The sequence below is a fragment of the Aulonocara stuartgranti genome, assembly GCF_965226115.1.
Source record: "Aulonocara stuartgranti genome assembly, chromosome: 12".
Lineage (NCBI taxonomy): Eukaryota > Metazoa > Chordata > Actinopteri > Cichliformes > Cichlidae > Aulonocara > Aulonocara stuartgranti.
The window spans coordinates 38111392-38133431 of record NC_138948.1 but is presented as its reverse complement, the minus strand read 5'-3'; the positions used below and the strand labels follow the sequence as shown (position 1 = coordinate 38133431).

The window sequence follows — 22040 nt, the reverse complement described above, 5'->3', positions numbered from 1 at the left end:
CTGCCTCTAAAACTATATTAAAATTACTGTCGTTAAATATCATTTCGGCCCACAGGATCTTAGCTCGGCCACTTCACCACGCTGGAGGGCGTCTCCTATTTTGACCTCAGGACTCCCATATTCCCATATCCCCTCCATATTCGCCACAGATGTTTCTGTATACTATGCTGGACACTTGGTTATGGCGTTCCAGTTCCTGTGCTGCCATGATTAGTGCCTCTGTGCTGTCTTTCAGTCCAGCTTTGTCCAGCCTGGTAGGATTTCTGGATATCAGCCACCTCCTCTATCTGCCGGTGGTACATACCGTGCAGGGGCCTGTCCTTCCATGATGGTTCCTCCTCTTCCTCCTCATTCCTGGGCTTCTGCTGCCTGAGGTATTCACTGAGCACGCGGTCGGTTGGGCTCATCTTCCTGATGTATTCGTGGATGTTTGTTGTCTCGTCCTGGACTGTGGTGCTGACACTCACCCGGCCTCCTTCCTTCCACTTAGCGTACAGCCTCAGGGTGCTGCTTGGGGTGACCCGTGGCACATTACGCACATGGACATAAATACGTATTTCTTACTTGTCGGTGCTGCGTACTACACAATAACATTCAATATTTAGTATTTACTGTTAGTTACAGTTGTGGTGTGCTGTGGTGTCATGTTTAGTGTGTTTATTGTGTTGCTCTCTTTTGCTTGTTTTTGTTTCCTTGTTTTTTGTGTCTTCTCTTACGGTCCTTCTTCCCCTCTGTTTTTCTTTCTCTCTCCCTTTCTTATCCCCCAGTCATGTCTGTCCCGTCTGTAACAACTTGAAATAAAATAAAAGAAATAATAATAATAACAAAGGTCAACCAAATGGACCAATATGGCAAGGCTGTGATGATCCACTTGGTAAAGTAAATCAGTTGGGCATCTTTCTTGGCCGTGATGGCTAAAGATCCAAACGGGACAGGCAAAAAAACCAAATTGATAAAACGTGTAAAAGGAAGATGTCCAGCGATAAAACAGACAGGCTTTCCTTCTTTCCTTCTTACACAAGAAATATCTTGTAACTCACCAATCTCATGGACTCACGCTCAAAGAAACCACATAAACTTCCCCTAAGCAAACTAATGTGTACACTTGTGTCTGCATTCATATTTTGTTAAATGCGAACAAAATGATGGCAGAAGCGCTGCCAAGTGTCTGCACAGACAGAGAGGCTTCAGTTAAGAGGGAAGAAAAAGAATCTGTGTTCACGTTCAATACTTGAATTTTAAAAAACAAACAAAACATTTTCAGAAACATTTGTGGATGTTTGTTTGTTTGTTTGTTTGTTTGTGTTACTTGAACACTAAAGTGGCCCTCCAATGAGACGACAGTGCCAGCAGCGGCCCACAGCTCATTTGACCCCTGATTTTAGACTATATTTTTCACTACACCAACAATTGATAAATATCTTCTACAAACACGTTTCGAAAAATCTGAGACAACATAACAGCGATACTGGAAAAGCTACATTACTGAAGGTGAGTGAAACATTTGGTTCAGGTTGGTTAGCACAGTAGAAAATTTACAAATAAAAACAAAACAAATAAACAATAAAGAGTGTCGTAAAATGATTTGGTTTTCAAAATAAAACATTTTACTCTCCTCTGTCCTTCTGGCTCACATTTGTGGATATTTGAACTCACAAGTTAAATGTATATTCTGCAGCATCTCTACTATTCCGCGTAACTCTGCACTGAGTACGCGTGAGAGCGTTGACTTGTCTTCTGCTGCCCTCGCGTGGACACCAAACAGCGTCTAAGTGCGCCATCATACCATAATCATCTCAGTAACTCTTGATGTACATTAGATATAAACTCACATTATATATACCTAATACTGATTTATTATCCCCGATCCATTATTTCATTTTCATGTAAGGGCTCATAATCGAGGCGCGGACGAGGCTTTCCAGAGTTTCAAAATAAAAGTACTTAAATTTCAGTCTGTGGGAAATTGACAATTTAGGGACAAAACTTGACCTGATAATCTAGATTTTTTACATCCACAAGTAAAACACCTACTTTACATTTTTCATAATAACAATAATAATGATAATAATAATAATATATTGCCTGGTTTGCAATATAGCCCCTTTAAGTCAAAAGTGTCCAAACAGATTACACTTATGTTGCAGTTCAGTGCAGCGAACTTCAGCGTTTTCTGCTCATCACATCTTTTTGACCATTTTCATGTTAGTTTCACTCCTGTAAGCTATTTGGTGGAGCAACCTAGAGCTTACAGGATATCACATTTTCAGTTTACTTTATTCTACCTATTCCAAAATCTAGGATGAAGGAGGAGTTGTTGATATGTATTAGTTGACTTACTTTAGAACACTTGCTATTCAGTATTTTGTTAAAGGGAAACCAGGAAACCAGCTCGCCTGCATGATTTGACTTGAAACCTCAGGAGAGGTTCTCTCTCTCCCGTTTAGCCTGTTTTGCTATGCTCGCCTAACTGGAGGCTTTTATTTTGAATTTAACTGGAACGACTGGGTGTTACTTACTATGATGAGCTTTACAGTAGTAATAGCTCCACTCGGTTTTCTTTGGAGAGCAGGACGCGCACTGACGGGATCATCATGGCACCGCTGGGACTAAAAGCCATTGTTGGAGAAAGTAAAAAAATTTTTATTCTTATTTAATTCTTATTTTTATTCTGATTGTTGTTGTAACGTGGGGCCGAGCTGCTCCTTACTTTTTATTAATGAAATGTTGGTGCGCTAAGACGCACGGAATCACTGGAGCAAAGCATCTGCTCATAACATCTGAAGTGTCGCAGGCAGTGAATTAATTGCACTATTCGCTGGTGTTCTGCTAAATTCTGCCGTTATTGCCCGTTATTGTGTTGTCAGTGTAAAAGCATGGAGCCCAGGTCCGATGTAAATCCGGTCGCGCTAATCTTTGTGCGGATTAAATGCTTTGACATAATTCTCTGGGGAAGACCAGAGGTGGAGGAGGACAGATCCGACTCTGGCTGCCTCAATAACCGAAGAAGCCTTAGTTTATACTGCCTTTACTATCCCAGACCTGTTTCTTCCCCTCGTGCATTGATTCCACGGTAGTTGTGAGCACAGTTTGGTAATTCCAAACTGTGCTCACTGATTTTCGATTTGTGTTAGTTGCGCTTAATAAATCGCACCAGCGCATCTTTAGACTTCCAAAAACAGCACGCACCCAAACGGCTAAAGGGAGGTTCAGTGAACTTGGCAGTGATGCGCCTTCACTAACTCATTGAGTAACCATATTAATAAAACTGGTTACAACCTATCAAGCCTTTGGATAGTGACTGTGCAAGTTATTGAAATACTGTCACAATTTAAATACATGTTAGCAGTGACATGGCCGTACACGGACAGGAAAGGTCTGACATTTACTCTAGACCAGTATAACAGCTCTATGCAGATCATATTTCCATTTAAAGACAGAGATTTAGGCTATTTAAAGGATGTTGAAGAAATTCATCAAAGAAAATCAAAAATCAGACAGTTGCTGTCAAACAGTCGTATTGTTTAGATTGTGATGGAAATGAGACAGCTATGCTGGAAAACAACCGAAAATCAAGTGTTATTTAAAAACAAAATCACAAGGTAACAATCGCTCAGAAAAATACTAATGCAATACTGTAAAGTACTTAAATCCTAAGAAAAGTCGTTGGATGAAAGCACAGGTGTAGGCGTCACGATATTTACGACACAAAGACTCGTCCCCTGCTCTCATGAGCATCCCCTGAAAATCGTCTATGTCGAGTTTCATTGGGTGGAAATTTCATGTTTTAAACCTTGAAATCTATGCAGAGAATTAGACAGCTGTAAGCATGTAATGCTCACAGCTGCCTTGGTTGAGGATCCTCAGAGAAAATAATGGTAACATTCAGCTGCACACATGCTTCAACAGAAGAAAACAAAGTATTCACATTACAGTGCATTCATGCTCTCATCTGAGAATGCGTCATGATCACAGAGACTGTCTGCGAGTCCAGAAACTTCCAGGTGAATCTGAGCAGTGAAGGGTCACATCAGAATGAATGATAGTGAGGCTGTGATGTCAGAGGGAGTGCCCAACAGGTTATCTGTCTGCAGACCAAAGTCATGACCATAGATGAGGGATTTAGTTTATGTTGCCCAAACATCAAAACGTTGTCTCTCATGAACACACTGTACAACATGATGACAGTGTTTGTCAGGAAAGAGAATAGTGAATAGGAGAGCTAGAACTGAAGCAACAGCCGACTGTGCCTGCTGCCCGTCAGGCGGTGCTCCGTTCTTCCACAGGCACTTACACCTAATCCAGCGGACTAATTGGATAAACAGGACTATTCACCGACTTCACTGTAGTGTGTCTCTGACAATAGCTTTTCTCGTCATGTAGCTTGGTCTACCTGATAAAGGTGTATCGGCTCATTGAGGTGTTGTGTCACAAATAATGTGCCTAAATCGATCATTTACAGTTATTGTAAATTCCTGCATGAGATGGCTGGCCTCACTGTGTGACTGTCATGTCACTGCAATGTGCTTATGTCAGCTGAACAGCAGCTCTTCAAGCTTAACGATACCTTTTGGAGGAACATGATATGTAGACTTATTTTGGAGAGCAAGTGTTTGTGTTTATCAGTGTGTGTGTGTGTGTGTGCGCACACTGATGCAGCCATGTATGCTGCTTTCCTGTGATGTCACGTCCGCTGACACAGAAATAGCTGTGGGCAGTAGGGAGTAGTGGATGGGGTAAGAGGATTGGGAGCAGATTAGAGGCAACAATTGCAGTGGGCCTGTCTCTCAGTCTCTCCGTGCTCATTCTCACATCCTGGACATGTGCTTAAATCCCCAATAAGGGAAACCTTGACACATTTTAACAGAATATTGGGAAATACTAGATTTGCTCTGCTTAAAAAACAATAAAAGAAAAAAGAATGAACTAATATCTTTTAGAAATGTCTCTTTGTGTTACTCTGTCTCTGTGAAAACAGTATTTTTTCCCTTCCTAGTTCTCTAGTGTTTTGCAAATTCTTCATAACGAAATGTTTTAAATTGTCAAACATTCGATTTTAATACCAGACAAAAACAAACTGGGCAAAGAAGAAAACTAAACTTTAACAGAACCTGAATCCAAAGATTAACAAACATACAAAACTAGAAAGACTATTGAACTCAAACCACGACAGCTGCGCCAGAAGCTTGGACGCTTATGATTCACCAAATGTAACCAGTCGTTCTTCAGCCCGTGTCATTGGTCTGCAAATATGGAAATAACTTTGAAGTCTAATCAGTGTATTGTTCATACATGTTGCACTGCTATTATTTTCTATTTTATGGTTAAATTGTTATAATTTGTAATTAAAATTAGACACAAGCTCTGAAAAAGGATTTATGTTACAAATTTGACATCCACACAGCCAAACATGTAAAATCACTGACGTCAGTTCAGTGCTTACATTTCTGTGGGAGATCTCCTGAGCTGTGACCATTGTGAAAGTTCAACTATCAAACCTGATTCAAACAGAAGATTCGCTGTTATGCATCTATCGGCGTAAGTGTTTGCATGATAATCAAAATGCTGTTTGAATGTGGCTTAGAGCAAAACGTGCTTTGACTGCTCAGAGTTGAAAAGTCCAATAAAAGTATCCAAAGTACATTAACCAATCAGGTGAGGGGACAGGTGGCTGCACACATGTCAGCAGCATCCTCGCAGTGAATGCACCAAGGTGAAATAATAAGCTTTGCTGCAATTTGGCAAAGTCTGGTGTCAAATGAATAGTTTCTGATTTATACCTGCTACAAGAGTATTAAAAATCTTCTGACCGAGAGCAAAATAAAAGCATCTGTGATGCCTGAATAGAACTAAAATTCAGCATTGAATGGCTCCTCGCATTATTCCTGAGGTGGCAGCAGCACGTCTGTGACCATGTTTGTGTGTTTCTCAAAGATGAGATTAGAGTGGAAAATTACCCCCAACTGATTTTACATGTGTACATAAAAGACCTGTAGAGGACTTGATGCCCGATGTAGCTTTTCTGAACCAATAATAACAGTTTTTGTTTCATCTTAGTTTAACTTCAGGACCTTTGCACACATCTGTTAGACAGTGTATAGAGTGGGAAAGGTTTGCTCAATCAGTGGCTCTCACTGGAATGCAGAGCTGCCATCAGCACAGCAGTCTTATTAAATGTCATATGCCAGTATAATGTGACCTAGTGGTAGCATATACAGTGTAGACCTTTGGGGGACTCCGCTGCATAATATGGAAAAACATACAAAATATGATTTAAACGACTGCAGAGCTGTCGTAGATATACCAACCCAGTGCTACAGCCTCACTATGAAACTGTAATGATCCACTATATTAAATGCTACACTTGGGTCACATAGTACAAGAACAGAACATTCATCAGTATTGCTGCAACACAGTGAGCTATGATATCACCCTAACAAGCACAGTCTCAGGACTGTCCAAACCCTGACTGAGATGTTGTTCTGACTGCATGTTTCAGAAGGCTGAAGACAGTTATAATAGATAAGATAAGATAAGATAAGATAAGATAAGCTTTCTTAGTCCCACACGTGGGAAATTTGTTTTGTCACAGCAGGAAGTGGACAGTGCAAAAGTTATATAGCAAAAATTAGAATACAATACGAATAATAGACTGTACACAACTGTACAGAAGAGAATAGAATAAAATAAAATACAATATACAGTAGAATAAAATAGAATAAAATATACAATAGGATAAAAATAGAATACAAATTCTATATACAACTGAGTAAAAATACAACTGAGGTCACTTTTATAGCATGTGGACTGTAATCGTAGCAGTCAAGGATGAAAACATCACTGAGAAGTTATGGGAAAATATTATCAATAAAACAAGCAAGAGTTAGAATTTTTTATTTGATTTGATTCATTTTATTCTTTAAAAAAGTTTAGAAACTTTAATCTTAACGTGATCATCAAAGCTTTCATCTCTTGGTGATGTATATGATGATGATTCATCTTCATCCATCCAGTTCCAGTCTGCAGGATTGTCTTTTAAGAATGTGAATGTCTTTATTGATCCAGGCCACCAACAAGCACCACATTTCTTCTTTACCTTAAAAGCTGCAGGAACCTAGAGTGGACATGCAAAGAAGGTTAAAATGATTCTCTAGTCTTTCCTGTCTGAGATAGAAGGAACATTTCTGAAAATGTTTCTCATTGAGAACGCTCCTGCTTGTTTACTTGGAAACATGATATCAAAGAAAATACATAATTGTTCTGATACAAATAAATACATTTAATATGAACTCATTAACACTGAAGAATGTCCACAGTTATGTGTAAGCCCAGTAACATGCTTTATAAAATCATGTTAATTTATTATACCGAGGTGTCAACATTAAGATTAAAATCCCCAGCTGCTCAATCACGTTGGCAGCTGCTAAAATAAAACCAATTCTGTCACAGCAGCACTTTGAGACAGTGATCCAGGCCTTTGTTAGCACTCAGCTGGACTGCTGGACTTTATAAAGGGGTCAGTGCTTCATAGGTTACTCGTCTACAGAGGAGGCAAAATGCTGCAGCTCGTCTTGTAACTGGAACTCGAAAGTTTGAGCACATTTCTCCTATTTCAGCTCCACGTCACTGGCTGCCCATTCCTTTTAGGATTCATTTTAAAATTCATTTATTTGCTTTTAAAGCTCTCCATGGCCTCGCCCCATGTTATCTCTCTGAGCTGCTACAGCCTCATACACCCGCTCTGTCAGGTCAGCTGATCAGCTGCTCCTGCATGTACCCAGGACTGGGCGTAAACTTAGAGGAGATCCTGCTTTTGCTGTAGCAGCTGCCAAACTGTGGAACGAGCTGCCTTTAGAGATCAGACGGCTTCTTCTCTGCCTGTTTTTAAATCACTCCTGAAAACCCAGCTCTTCACCCTGACCTTTGACACCACGTGAGATGTTGGTGTTTAGTTTAGTTTAGTTGATTCTATGTTGGTCTGTTTTAATTTTAATTCATTATGTGTTTTATTTATTTTTTATTTTATTCTATTGTCTTATTTACTGTACCACACTTTCATGCTGTGCTGGCTATTTTAAAGCTCTTCATAAATAAAGCACTTTATAAAGTGCTTGGATTACTTAAAAGAAACAAAGAAGGTAAGAAAACAACAAACAGATGGTGTCAGTAAGAGCGGTCTCTCTGCTGTGACACCAGCAATGCTTTTGTTTTGCCAACATGCAGAGATAGATTATTGTCCTTGCACCAAAGTGCCAGCTGTTGCACCTCCTCTCTGTAAGCAGCAGCATCATCATCGTCCCAGCGCTCTGGTGTCATCTGCAAACTTGATAATGTAGTTTTTGTTGGAGCTGGAGGTGCATTTGTGGGTCAGCAGCGTGAAGAGTAGCGGTCTCAGCACACGTGCCTGCAGGGTGGGAGGGGGCCGTGCTCAGTGTGATGGTGTTGGATTCCAACCTGTGCTCTCTGGGGTCTATCAGTGAGGTCCAGGATCCAGTTGCAGTGGAGCAGGGCAGGCTTGCTGATCAGCTGTTGGTGAATGATGGTGTTGAATGCTGAGCTGAAATCAGTGAACAGCATTCTTACGTGGGCGTTACGTTGATCCAGGTGTGACAGAGCCAGGTGGAGTGCCAGTGAGATCGCATCGTCTGTTGATTTGCTTTGACTTCATGATGATTGGAGTAAGTATTAGTGGGCGGCAGCCTTTGAGCTCCGAGGCTGCAGCTGTCTGTGACACAGCAGCTTGGCTCAGGGCAGCGGTTCTTAAAGAGTTCTGACAGGCAAGTTATCGTGAGGATTGGGAGGAGTTAAAATGGAAAAAATGGAACGCCACAAGGAAGCATAGTTAGCCCGTTATTGTTTTCACTGCTGATAAATGATGTGTTTAAGAACATAGAGGGTGGAACGGGGTTTTCACTTTCTTCAGACGATGGGGCGATGTGGGCAAGAGGACGACGGTTAGACTTTTTGGTAAAGAAAGTACAGGCGGCAATCACAGCTCATATAAATGGGGGTTTAAACTCTCAGCTGATAAGACTAAATAATGTTTTTACGAGAAAAAGAGTTGGTGTTGACATCAGGGTCAGATTATATGGACAAGCATTACAAAGGGTAAAACAATTTAAGTTTTTGGGGTTGTGGTTTGATGAAAGGGTGACATGGACTGTACATATTCAGAAAATAATAGACGGATGCAAGAAAGTGTTAAATATAATGAGGTGCTTAGTGGGAACTGACTGTGGGGCTGATAGGAAATCTTTAAAAGCTTTATATACTGGGTTGATTAGGTCAGTATTGGATTATGGGTGTGTAGTATATAATTCTGCTGCCAGAACAAGTCTTCGTAAGTTGGATAGTATCCAATATCAGGCGCTAAGACTCTGCACAGGTGCATTCAAAACAACATCTGCAGCAGCTGTACAGGTAGAAATGGGGGAAATGCCATTACAAACAAGAAGAGAGCAACTGACACTGACTTACTGGGCAAGTTTACAAGGACGTGATCAAGATCATCCGACAAAAACTGTTTTCCAACCGTGCTGGGAAAAAGAGAAAACACAATTGAAGAGCTTTGGGTCTCTTAAATTCACATACAGTGCAGGAATATATTAATCAGTATTATAGTCAAAATCTACACAGATGCATCAAAGAATACAGCCAACCAAAGCGGGATAGCATTTATACTTCCTGAGTTTAATATCAAGGTGGGGAAAAGGATCAGTGACGATTTATCAGTGTGCACAGGAGAAATGGTTTCATTATTGTTAGCAGTCCAGTGGATTGAAGAAACAAAACCACTAAGATCTGTGATATGTTCAGACTCGAGCTCATCACTGGCCAGTCTGCAAGACAGTCACTCAGACTGCAGACTGACATTCTGATAGAGATCCAGCAAACATTGTTCAGACTTGTTATGATGGGGCTTATGGTCACATTCTTATAGATACCAGCGCATCATGGAGTTAAAGGAAATGAAACAGACTGGACAGCAAAAGTCGCAACGAGGAGACCGATGGTAGATATTAGTGTGAGTAGGACGGAGCTCAAGAGTAGAATACGATACAAAATGAAGGAAAGGTGGCAGAAGCAATGGGAGGAGGAGAGGAAAGGGCGATGGTTTTATAAAATCCAAAGGAAAGTGGGGGAAATGAGAAGTACAGGCCGAAACAGGAGAGAGGAGACGATTATATCTCGACTGAGATTCGGACACACTGGTTTAAATAGCACATTGTTTTTAACAGGTAAACACTGCACAGGGGAGTGTGGCTGCAGCAGGGAACAGGAAACAATAGAACATGTTTCCTTGAATTGTCAGAGGTTTGATATTGAAAGGAGACAACTGCTCAAAAAGCTGGACGATATGGACGTGAAGTTGGACTTGATTGATTTGTTTCGCACGACCTCTGTAAGTGAAAGTTATCGGGCTGTATTTTGGTTTTTAAGGCAGACCCATTTGTTCGAGAGAATTTGAATTTTTTTTTTTGTCACCATCACGCCCTGCCGCAGCTCTGCCGTCAAAAACAGGCTCCCTGCAGCCACTAACAGTGAGTAGTATTAAACTCTCACTAAATTATATATTTTTCATCTCTGCTCACCAGTTTCTGGATCTTTTGTTTTTATAAGACTAAGACTGAACTTTATTTTTCCATGTTTGGCGATGTTCACATTCTGTTTAACTTGTTGCTTTTTTGAAGAAGTGCTGCAGACGAATGAAGCAGTCGAGTGACAAAAGTTAGTTGCTTGAAATGAAAGTTGTTTGTTTAAAACAAAAATTACTGACGGATTCAGTGAATCCTTCGGGGGGATAATATTTCTGCCATGTGAGGAATGATGTAAAAAGACTGAGAACCACTGGTTCAGGGAGATGTTGAAGACGTCTGCTCGGACGTCAGTCAGCTGACGATGAGGCGGCCTACATGGATGAAGTGAAGAATCTGGCATCGTGGTGCCAGGACAACCACCTCCAGCTGAACGTCAGCAAGACCAAGGAGCTGGTGGTGGACTTCAGAAGGGGTCAGCACAGAGACTATAAGCCCATCATCATCAATGGAGCTCCAGTGGAGAGGGTGCAGTCCTTCAAGTATCTTGGTGTCCACATCTCCTCAGACCTGACATGGGCTGCCCACATTCAGGTCCAGACCAAAAAGGCTAGGCAGCGCCTGTATCACCTACGACAACTGAGGAAGTTCAGGGTCTCTCCAAAGATCCTCAGGATTTTCTATACAGGCGCTGTGGAGAGCATCCTCACACAGAACATGACATCGTGGTTTGGGAACAGCTGTGTGAAGGACCAAAAAGCTCTCCAGAGAGTGATCCGTACAGCAGAACGCTGCTGCAGGATTGCTCTCCCCCCGCTTCAGGACACCTACACCAGGAGATGCCGGACTAGAGCAGATACTGAAGGACCCGTCCCATCCTGGCAACAAACTGTTCCAACTTCTGCAATCTGGTAGAAGGTTCCGCATCTTCTGGGCAAGGACAGAGAGACTCAAGAGGAGCTTCTATCCCCAAGCCATCCGTGCCCTAAACACACACACCCGCCCTCTCACATCATCTATAACTGACTGAGACAGGACTCTTCCAGACACTAAACCAAGGCACAATGTACATTTCAATTCCTTTAATTTTAAATATGTTTATATTGTCTATCCTGTAAAATAGTCAGATGTCTATTCATATTAATGTACAGAATTCACCTGCTTGCTGCTACTACTGCACATTCACCCAGTGTATATACTATATGTATGTATATATATATATAATGTTCTTCCTCTACACCCCCCCCCAATTTTTGCACATGTCGAGGAGCGTGTCAGGCTACATTTCACTGTGTGTTATACTTGTATAACTATGCATGTGACAAATAAAGAACCTTGAACCTTGAACCTTGATCAGCACAGGCTGTAAGGACAGTATATTGTCTGGTGCAGCAGCTTGTGGGGTGACTTTAGCGAGACTCCTTCTCACATCGTGGACAGGGACAGCACTCGTTTGTCTGGCGAGGGGTGGTTTTCTGTGCTGGCTCCTTGTTTTGAGTCTCAAACCTGGCGTAGAATGAATTAAGTGCTTCTGGCAGAGAGGCGGGGCCTTGTAATGATGGCTTGGATGTCTTGCCACATTCGCTGAGAATCTCTTGAGCAGGCGAAGTAATCACTGACTTTTTTTGAGCACTCAGGCTTTGTTAGCTTGATGCCCCAGCACAGATCGGGTCTTGTCAGTCTGAGCGCTGCCTCGTCGTTGGCCTTGAAGGCACCAACCCGTGCTTTCAGTAGTTCTTGAACGCCTGCAGTAAAGCATGGCTTCTGGTTAGTGCATGTTGTGACAGTTTTGATGATGGTGGCATCTCCAATGCATATGTCACTGTCTCAGCATACTCATTTATGTCTATGTGATGTTCAGTGGTCGCCGCTTCTCTGAAGACGCTCAAAACTGTAACTACACTGCACTCTCCAGATTTTATTTTACATTTCTGTTATAAGACCAAACTTAGCCAAGGTGGACAGAAGTCACAATTAGAGCAGGGCGATATGGCCAAAAATATTTATCACGATATAGATTTGAAAATTTGCGATAACGATATAACTGACGATATAATTGATGTGAGACAAAATGCAACTCCACAACTTTGCTAGCGTTTACAGCATCCTGCCATGCGACTGTATTTGTCTCTAACCCTCAGGAACCTTCACATTAACTTTTATCGAGTGGAAAAGTGTTAGCTTAAATCCTGCAGCTTCACTGTTTATGTTATGCTAACATAGCTGTGTCGCTAGCGATCACGTAGCACATCATTATATAGCAGCTAGCCCAACTTCAGTAACTTTACAAACATCTCTGCTGTTTAGTTTCCTGTCTTCATTTATGTTGGAAGTGACAGCAGAGCTGTACATTTGAATTTTTTCAGAAATCTCTCAGTCAGAACATGCTATATCATGTTTAGGTAACTAGCGAAACTAGCGAGCTAACTTCCGTTAACCACCTGCTAACTTCTAACTCCGTTAAATGTAATAAATTCTGTTTTCATGGATGCCTGGATGCTAAACTTCATAGTTACACCTGGTAAAGCAGCAACGCTGATCGTTTTATTAAAGATGAAAGAATTTAGACAGTTTTTAACTCTCAGTGACGCTGCAGTGTTCGTTTGACTTTGGGACTGACGGACAAACACCAAACCACTTCCACATCACTGAAGTGGCTCCATTTTTACAAACCTATTCTGGTTCATCCGTTTCACTCAACGATCCGCTTTCTCCATTCTCATTCTCCGTTGCCGCCATGCTTTTTCGGCCATGTGCGTATGAAAACAAAGGCACTGCACATGCGGGTTTTACCCATATTCTAATGCGATATTTCATTTTCTTATCGTTGCCTAACATTGTACCGGTATTACCATGAACGGTATGATATGGCCCAGTCACAATGGAATTGTAGGTTGGAAATTTTCAATTTCAGTTCAGCTGGTTTTTTTTTTATTTAGCAACAACAGCCGAACACTTAATAAACTGGATGAGGCAGCAGATTTTCTAGGTTTGCACAAACTAGTCTGTTAATTATTAAGACTGGAATATCAAAAATGGGCAACTGGCAGATTTATGACCTGATGTGTGAAAATGCTCTAACTCTTGATTGAACTGTACAATATACACAAAATGTTTTGTTTACAGAGATAATGAACAACGTCATCAAGAAGGCAAGAGAAAAAGGAAAATGGAAGGTAATTGTCATTAACATCATTATTCATACGAAGTTGGATATCTGTGATTCAAAGATAAACAAAGACATTCATTAAGTATCAGATATAGTAGTTTCCTTTGCTATGTGTGATTTTATTATAGGTTTTGGTGGTGGACAAGCTGAGCATGAGGATGGTGTCCTCCTGCTGTAAGATGACAGACATCATGTCTGAGGGAATCACTAGTAAGTACTACCAACCCAGCCACACCCAGCTCACCTGTATGGAAGCCCGTTTCCGCCACAAAAAAAAAAAAAAAAGGATCTATAACTCAAAATTTCGAGTTATTTTCTGGAAATTCTGAGTTATTTTCTCAAAATTCCAATTTATTAACTCAAGATTTTGAGAAAAGTAACTCGAAATTTCGAGTTAGCGCTGCCAATCAGTAATCTACGTGAATGACGTCATTTCCTCGTTACCCGGAAGCTGAAGCCTCAGCTACAAATGCTACAGCTAAGCTGCCGGTATTACATCCAGTCGTGAATGCACAGATTGCTGAGTGTTTTCAGCCTGGCTTCACAAATGATGAAATCTCTGTGTTATTAGCTGAATCACATGGTGTTACTATCAGCAAACGTACTCGCGAAAGCGCCAATTTGTTGGGATCCGTTTTTGAGTGTGCGTTCCTCTGCGCCATATGCTTCCGGGTAACAAGAAAGCGACCTCATTCACGTATATTTTTGATTGGCAGAGCTAACTCGAAATTTTGAGAAAAGTAACTTGAAATTTTGAGTTATGGATACTAGCTGTTTTGTTTTTATTTAGTGACGGAAACGGGCTTCCATACACTTGACCTGTAGCTGTGTAGTTAGTTTAATCTGTTTTAAATAAATCAAATTTAACTCTAATTTCTAATTAAGTTAAATGTATCCAACAGTGTTTACAGTGTGAAAATATTTCTATATTTATTTATTTTTTTGCAAGGTAATTGAAATATTAGAAAAGGATAAGATCAGCTGTGCGGTTCCTCGGTCGTTGATCCAGTGTTTAGTTTATTTTCCTCTGTTCTCAGTTTAAAGTTTCTTATTGATTTCCAGTGTTCTTGTAATTATGTTGTGAATTACATGCTGGAGTTCAATGTTCGTAGTTGTGATCTAGTCCCAGAGTTTGACTTCATGTTTATTTTTCTTATAGCAGTCTGTTGAATACCGGCTGTTTAGTCTTCCCTACGTATCCCATGCCCGGTGTACGTGTCTTACTTTCCAATCCATCAGTCATGTGCCAGTTTTACTTCCCCCTTTGTGTTTCGTTAGATTCTGTTCACCTGTTCATTGTCCTCATGTGTGTATTTAAGCGTTCTGTTTTCTTCAGTTCCTTGTTGCATTCTACCAACAGGTGTGTTCCAGTATTGTTTTTTACTTTTGCAAGTTCCAATAAAAAAATCTGTCTTTTATGAGTTCACCATTTTGAATAAAAATGTCAGATTAAAGACAGGCTTTGGTATCCGTTCCCACCAGAACATTGCTGACTAAATAGTACTTTAACTGTGAGAAACATGGCACCAGGTAGTGACGGTGTGATGAAATCCCTTGAATGTGTCGACTTTTTCCAGCCAATTGCTTTGCCAAAAGGCAGATCACACGAAGCTCCGTCCAACAGCTCATTTGGGAGTACTGCTGCGATGATGCATGTGGGCTACATACCAAACGTAATGATTAGGGATGTTACTGGCCATTAATTTCTTAGTTGACTAACTGTGGAAAAAATTCCACTAACAACTAGTCTAAAATTAAGAAAAACTCAGATCCATCCATCCATTCGCTTCCGCTTATCCTTTTCAGGGTCGCGGGGGACGCTGGAGCCTATCCCAGCTGTCATAGGGCGAAAGGCGGGGTACACCCTGGACAGGTCGCCAGTCTGTCGCAGGGCCAACACACAGGGACAGACAACCATTCACACTCACATTCACTCGCACATTCACACCTAGTGACAATTTGGATTAATCAATTAACCTATCCCCACAAGCTGCATGTCTTTGGACGGTGGGAGGAAGCCGGAGTACCCAGAGGGAACCCACGCAAACACGGGGAGAACATGCAAACTCCACACAGAAAGACCCCGGCCTGATGGAGGAATTGAACTCAGGACCTTCTTGCTGTGCGGCAACAGTGCTAACCACCGTGCCACCGTGCTGCCCAAAAAAAACAACTCAGATATTAAGTTAAATTTAAGAACCATCCATTTAATGGAAAACGTCAAAACTAATATCAGAGGTGTTTTGGAGAAAGCTAATTTCCGCCACATGTAGAAGCTTCGTCAGTTCTAATGTCGAGTGGTGGAGAGTCCCAGATTTAAGTCCTGGGGGAGTGTCCCCAAGAGGGGATCCTTTAATCACACGAGTCAGCAGTGTTGGGCAAGTTACTTTGAAAAAGTAATTAATTATAGTTACTAGTTACTTCTTCAAAAAAAGTAACTGAGTTAGTAACCGAGTTACAAGATTCTAAAAGTAATTAATTACTTGAAAAGTAACTATTTCGTTACTTAAAAAAAAAAAAAAAACGTTTAACCCTTTTGATGTTTCCTCCACATTTCAACTTTAAAAAGTATTTATTTGCCTTGTTTGGTATCATCCTTTTCAGCACAACCTCACGTGTCTGAATTTACAGTTATGTTTTCATTTTGACATATTGTATTAACACAATTGATCTAAAATCAGACAAAACACATAAAATCCGAGTAGAAAAAGTTATATTTTTACTGTAACAACCACAAACATGTTTAATGAATCATGTTTCATAACTTTAAATGCAAAAATAAATTGACAATTTTAAAATTATATGTACAACATCACAGCCTGATACCTGCAGGTCTGACAGCAGCAGGTGCATCACTCCTGTTTCTATCTGGAGACAGCAGTCACCTCATTGTTCTGACACACAACACAAAACTATCCACAACACTACACACTAACTACACAAGACAACACGTCACTCCTAAATCTTCCCCCTCTTCCTAAACAACCAAATGTCATGTTGCCATGTCATTTTTTGATTTGTGATTATATATCGTTGTTGGGATGATAAGTGTCTTATATTGGGATATGAGACTTTAACCAGCCTGATGAACGCACTGACCTTGCTCTTTATCCACTTCAGTTGTCGAAGATATAACAAAGCGGCGTGAACCTCTGCCCAGCATGGAGGCCATCTACCTGATCACACCCTCAGACGAGGTAAATAAAGCAGTTCCTCTACAGCAGGGGCGTCCAGCTGCAGTCCTTGAGAGCTGCTGTCCTGCAGCTTTTAGACGCATCCTTGCTCCGACACACCTGAATCAAATGGGTGGCTTGTTACCAGGCCTTTGTCAAACTTGATAACCATTGATTCAGCTGGTTGGAGCAGCGATGCATCTAAAAGCTGCAGGACGGCAGCTCTCGAGGACTGGAGCTGGACACCTCTGCTCTACAGCCTCATTATGTGATTTTCTTCATTGCAAATGTTTGTCCATCAAATTAGAAACGACACTTTCCTTTGATTTGAATCCTTTACTACAATACATTTAGTTTGATGTTTGCTTTCAGTGATATGTAACTCACTCAACAATGTAGCAATGAATTATTAGTCTGTTCGTCTTTGCTCTTTCAGTCTGTCGAGGGTGTGATTGAGGACTTCAGAGACCCTCGGACTCCGAGGTACAAAGCCGCCCACGTCTTCTTCACTGACAGTGAGTAGACCAAAATCACACCCACAACATACACGATTTAGTTTTATTTATATAATTCCAAGTCATAACACATGTGGTCTCAGGACACTTTATATAACGAGGTTAAGACCATATCAGGATCACTACTCTCTTTAACTCGAAGCACGTTTACTGTATTTAAAAATCTTCACAGGTGTCTTTGGTTTCTGTATTTTTTCATCTGTCAGTATAGTTTCACAGCTGTTACTGGCTGGATGATGCTGTTTTGTCTTTCTTTTTTCCATTGGGAGATAAATACAACTGAATAAATGTAACTGAAAGTAAAATATCCTAAAATTTTAAGTTTTACAAAATGTAAAATAATTAGCAGCTTTTAATAGTGCAAAATAGGCTCTTTGAGGAGTCACTATGACTAATAAATACCACTGCTAGTCCAAAATAGTAGATCATACAATACTGAAAACACATTTTAATAAAGTCCAACACGCCACACTGCAGCGGTGCTTTGTAGACAAGTGGGCAAAGTTACAGTCATTTAACTCGTGCAAATCCACGTGAATTTAGTACGCCTACATTTGCTTTTCAAAAAAGGAATTTAATTTGAAAAAAACAGGAAAAGAGTCTTTATCCAAACTTGGTCAGAGGGGTTACAGTCAGAGTGAGACGACAACAACAGGGCCCCTGAACACATCCTGGTCCCCAAACAGCTACAGATGCTCCACATATTTCCAATCATGCATGTCTCTATCACAGTATTTCACTGTGTTAAATGCCTTTGGTTGTGCTTTTGGATTTTTTTCCATTCCTTTGGAGTGTTTTAGGTTTTGTGCATGTGTAATGTCTGCCCAGCTTCCACAGCAGCATGTTGTTTTTTCTCGCCTGTGAAAGCTGAATGAATAAAAGACCTCCACAGCAGTGCAGGCTTTTCTTCCCTTTATCTGCTTCAGTGCTATGTTACAAAGTGAGTTATGTTTTTAAAGGCAGACACATTCTGCAAATTTCATGACAGTTTGCACACACAGACACAGGTCTGGTGGAAATGTTTTATTAAACTCAGACATGGTCATTGCAACATGGCTCCATAACAACACCTAATTAATGAAGTAGGTCTTTAGCATCGTTTATGGTGAATGACGCATAAACTTAAATTGACAACTTTATGGGGCTGATTTGACCATTTCCAGGCATTAGACCGTTCCAAACTCCTCCTCTGGATTTTATTGGAATCATTGTTTGGAACTTAAGAGCTGGTCAGTCTGAACTACTGACCATTTCCATTAAATCTGTCTGTGGTGTCAAGCAAATTTTAATAATTTGCCATGGACCAAACGTGGCTGTTGTAAGTCTTTGAGACTCAACACATCCACTGGTAATGTTTCATATTAGTCATAGCACCAGTTAGTGAGAACGGGGAGCAGGCGGGTCCCAGTTCTGACTGAACAGAGCCATCTACAATGTGGTCATGAAAGCCTTAAAAGGTTAAGTGTTTCTTTTTATTGCCACTTTATTAAGGACGTGACCCTGACAGCAGGGTGAACTTTGTTTACTGTAACTCAAAGACACGCGAGCTCCAAATGTCACATGTTTGACAGAAGTCAAAGTATTCAGTCGTCTGAACGTGAGAGACATCTCTTTCCTAATCCATATTAATATGACGTGTTTTATCTTTGGCTGTATTTTGTTTTAATAATTTCTATATTTGTATTCCTCTGTTTGACTTTGATAAGCTGCCCATTACTACTGTAAATATGGACAGAAAAACTACACGTGCTTAATTATACTTTTATCTAAGACTGATTTAATGCGGCTGAAGTTATTTACAATTTTCACTCAAAAAAACCCCAAAATCACTCCTTTGTTCAAATGTGTATTTTGGACAGAAAAGGAAACAGAATCCAGAACCATAAACACCATGTTGAGCCAAGCAGATAAAATAAATGAAACATTTAATTCTTACTCTGTAAAACCTACAGTTTCTCTAAGTAAACCAATATGTTTGTCTTTGCTTGCAGCAATCCCAGACTCTTTGTTTGGACTCTTGACCAAATCCCGCGCTTCTAAAGCGATGAAGGCCTTGACTGAGATCCACATAGCCTTCCTGCCCTATGAGTCTCAGGTAAGATCCTGGCCACCATCAGTCATGACTGATGGGTAACAATATTCTTATTGAGTGTTTTGAGATCTTTGTGTTTGTATAATTTGAATACAGATGAATGAATAGTCAGTAAAATCTCAGCTGTCTTTCCACGATTTATTGAACTGAGCTACAAGTTGACTTTTCATGTTGCAAGAAAGTGAGAAGAAAACTGATTGTGCTGAAACCATGTAACACATTTATGACCAGATTTAAGAACGTTGCATTATTAATGAGTAGAAGGAGACGAATCAGCTTTGCACAAGGTTCACAAGGTACCAGTTTGATTTCAGGATTATATAAGACCACCAGTAACCACCCAGACTCAGGCCTGCATTAAACTGGGAACTGCTGTAACACTGAAACACTGTGCACATGGGAGGTGTTGAGGATGTATCCTGTAGTGTTGCCTCTGTATACCACTTTACAATATTAAATATTCAATCAAATAGTCAGCCCAGTTATTGTCCAGTTATTTCTGAGCCTGTGAAAACTGAGCACTATGTAAAGAAATGGCTTTAATTACTTAATGCTGAAATTCAGTTCGATTAAAGCTGAATCCCTGCACTTCAATCGAGTATTGCTGCGTCTAAAATCCAGTGTTGTGGTGCAGATGGGAAACTATACAACTGTGTGTCGTCTTTGTACTGTTTTCTGTCGTCAGGTCTTCTCCCTGGATAAAGTGGATGCTTTCCAGGACTTCTACAGTCCCTTCAAGGCTGACGTGAAGAATAACATGTTGGAGCGTTGTGCTGAACAGATTGCCACCCTCTGTGCCACGCTGAAAGAGTATCCAGGAGTTCGATACAGAGGGTGAGCTCCTTTTGATTTTTTTAAAGACTGAATTGGCTTTCTATTTAAAAAGTGGTGATCTCTGATCCTGTGGGTCTGCCCCAGTAGGTCTGCAGGGTTTGGATGGAGCCAACGGGGATTCGCCCAGTACTAACTGCCTCTCTCCTCTGGGTGTCTACCATGTCTCCTCTGATTAAAAATCAGGAGCCCTGAGCAGGCTCAGTGCTGGTGGAATACAACTGGAGAATGTCAACAGTGCAGACTTTGAATGTAGCAGACTGTAGCTTTAGCAGCAGCAAAGCACTTATACTTATCAGCCTGCTACAAGCCTATGCTGACTTTGTTCTGATCTTTGTGAGGAAAATGCTTGGAGAGGACAAGCACAACCAGATCTAAAGATTCACTTATCTAGCAGCATTCCTTGGAAATTCAATCCCCCAGGAATACAGTGGAAATCCAACATGGCACAAATGAGCAGAGAAAAATAGAGTAAAACCATCAAAACCAATTTGCAGCGTCACAGTTTGTGGTTGATCCCTCTGGTGTGGTCTGTGCTTCACATTCCAGCTTCTTATTTCCAATCTCCTGACCTGACTTATATTGTAGAAAAGAATGGGAAGAACGACTTATCTCCTCTGCACAGCACTTTTGACCTTCTGAACATTACATCATTCGAGATGACCTTAGTCCCTCTGTGACACCCGTTCACCGTTGTTGACACATAATGACCTGATGTCCTGATATCCAGCAGCTCCTCAGCATCCTCTCTCTGACTTTTCAACAAACATGATTTGAAACAAAGTTTAAAATCTAAACTTTAATATCACTTCATTTCATTTTCTGTCTTTGTATGATGCACTTTACAAGATTTTTCTGTGTATGTGTGTGTGTGTGTGTCATAATATGCTCCATACTGCTCCCATCACACACACACACACACACGTTTAAGTCTAGATCATGTCTACGCACACACTCATTTCTATTCTAACACATTAATCACACTTGTACTTTGATTGCATCTCTGATCAAGAATGAAGATGTTTCATTATTAGCAAAAGCACATTTAGACTTTTAACATAACAGGCTGGATGTTAAGGCCTTTTCCCCTCAGACATGATCGGAGGTGAACCATCAGACTTCAGTCTCTGCTTTCTGGACAGGGTGGTGTGCACATCTTTCTCAAAGCAAACTCTACCAGAAGACAAAGAGGCCTGAGGGCTTTGTGTTGTTCTGAGGTTTAGCAGTTTAGCAGAAGACACTGTTCTCTTCTGGACATAGGTCTAATTTTGTTCCTGGAAAATGCTGGAGCTACTCTTGCAGTTTGGATGTATGCGGCACAAATGTTCTCGTAGTCCACTTGCTTGATCCAAGTGCTGACTCAGCTTGCATTGTCCCGTCCTGCTATCATGTACCAGGCTGTCTGCAGGCCGCCTGTGATAGACTCCTGTCTCTATCTGGATCTGTTCTTGTGCTGCCTTGATCAGAGCTTCTGTGTTGTCCTTTAGGCTGGCGTCTTTCCGTTGCTTGTAAAGCCACGTGATGCTGTAATTTTGGGTGGAACCCTCCATGCATTGTGGAGAAAGTGACATCAATATCCTCCTGTTGTCAGCCTATTATTTCAGTTGAGTATCTGCTGACTGGGATATGTGTTGATATTCCTGTCAAGGATATCCTTATTCCATCCCACTGAGCTGTCCTACCTCCTGGAGGAATCACACTGTGGGTTTTTGTGTATTTCTTGTG

The 22040-nt window shown here is 40.9% G+C and overlaps 1 protein-coding gene across 2 annotated transcripts in view; it reads left to right on the top strand.

Annotated features, from left to right (window-relative positions):
* The first annotated feature begins 2536 nt into the window (after positions 1-2536).
* stxbp1b (syntaxin binding protein 1b) overlaps positions 2537-22040 on the top strand; it is a 38176-nt gene continuing 18672 nt past the window's right edge. The window contains exons 1-7 of one of the 2 annotated variants that reach the window (XM_082555324.1): positions 2537-2631; positions 13662-13711; positions 13833-13914; positions 16825-16901; positions 17314-17392; positions 19384-19487; positions 20170-20318. In XM_082555324.1, coding sequence (XP_082411450.1) covers positions 2595-2631; positions 13662-13711; positions 13833-13914; positions 16825-16901; positions 17314-17392; positions 19384-19487; positions 20170-20318 — 578 coding nt within the window. In that variant the 5' untranslated portion in view covers positions 2537-2594. The remainder of the gene's footprint in view (positions 2632-13661; positions 13712-13832; positions 13915-16824; positions 16902-17313; positions 17393-19383; positions 19488-20169; positions 20319-22040) is intronic. The other variant, XM_082555325.1, reaches the window with a different exon arrangement.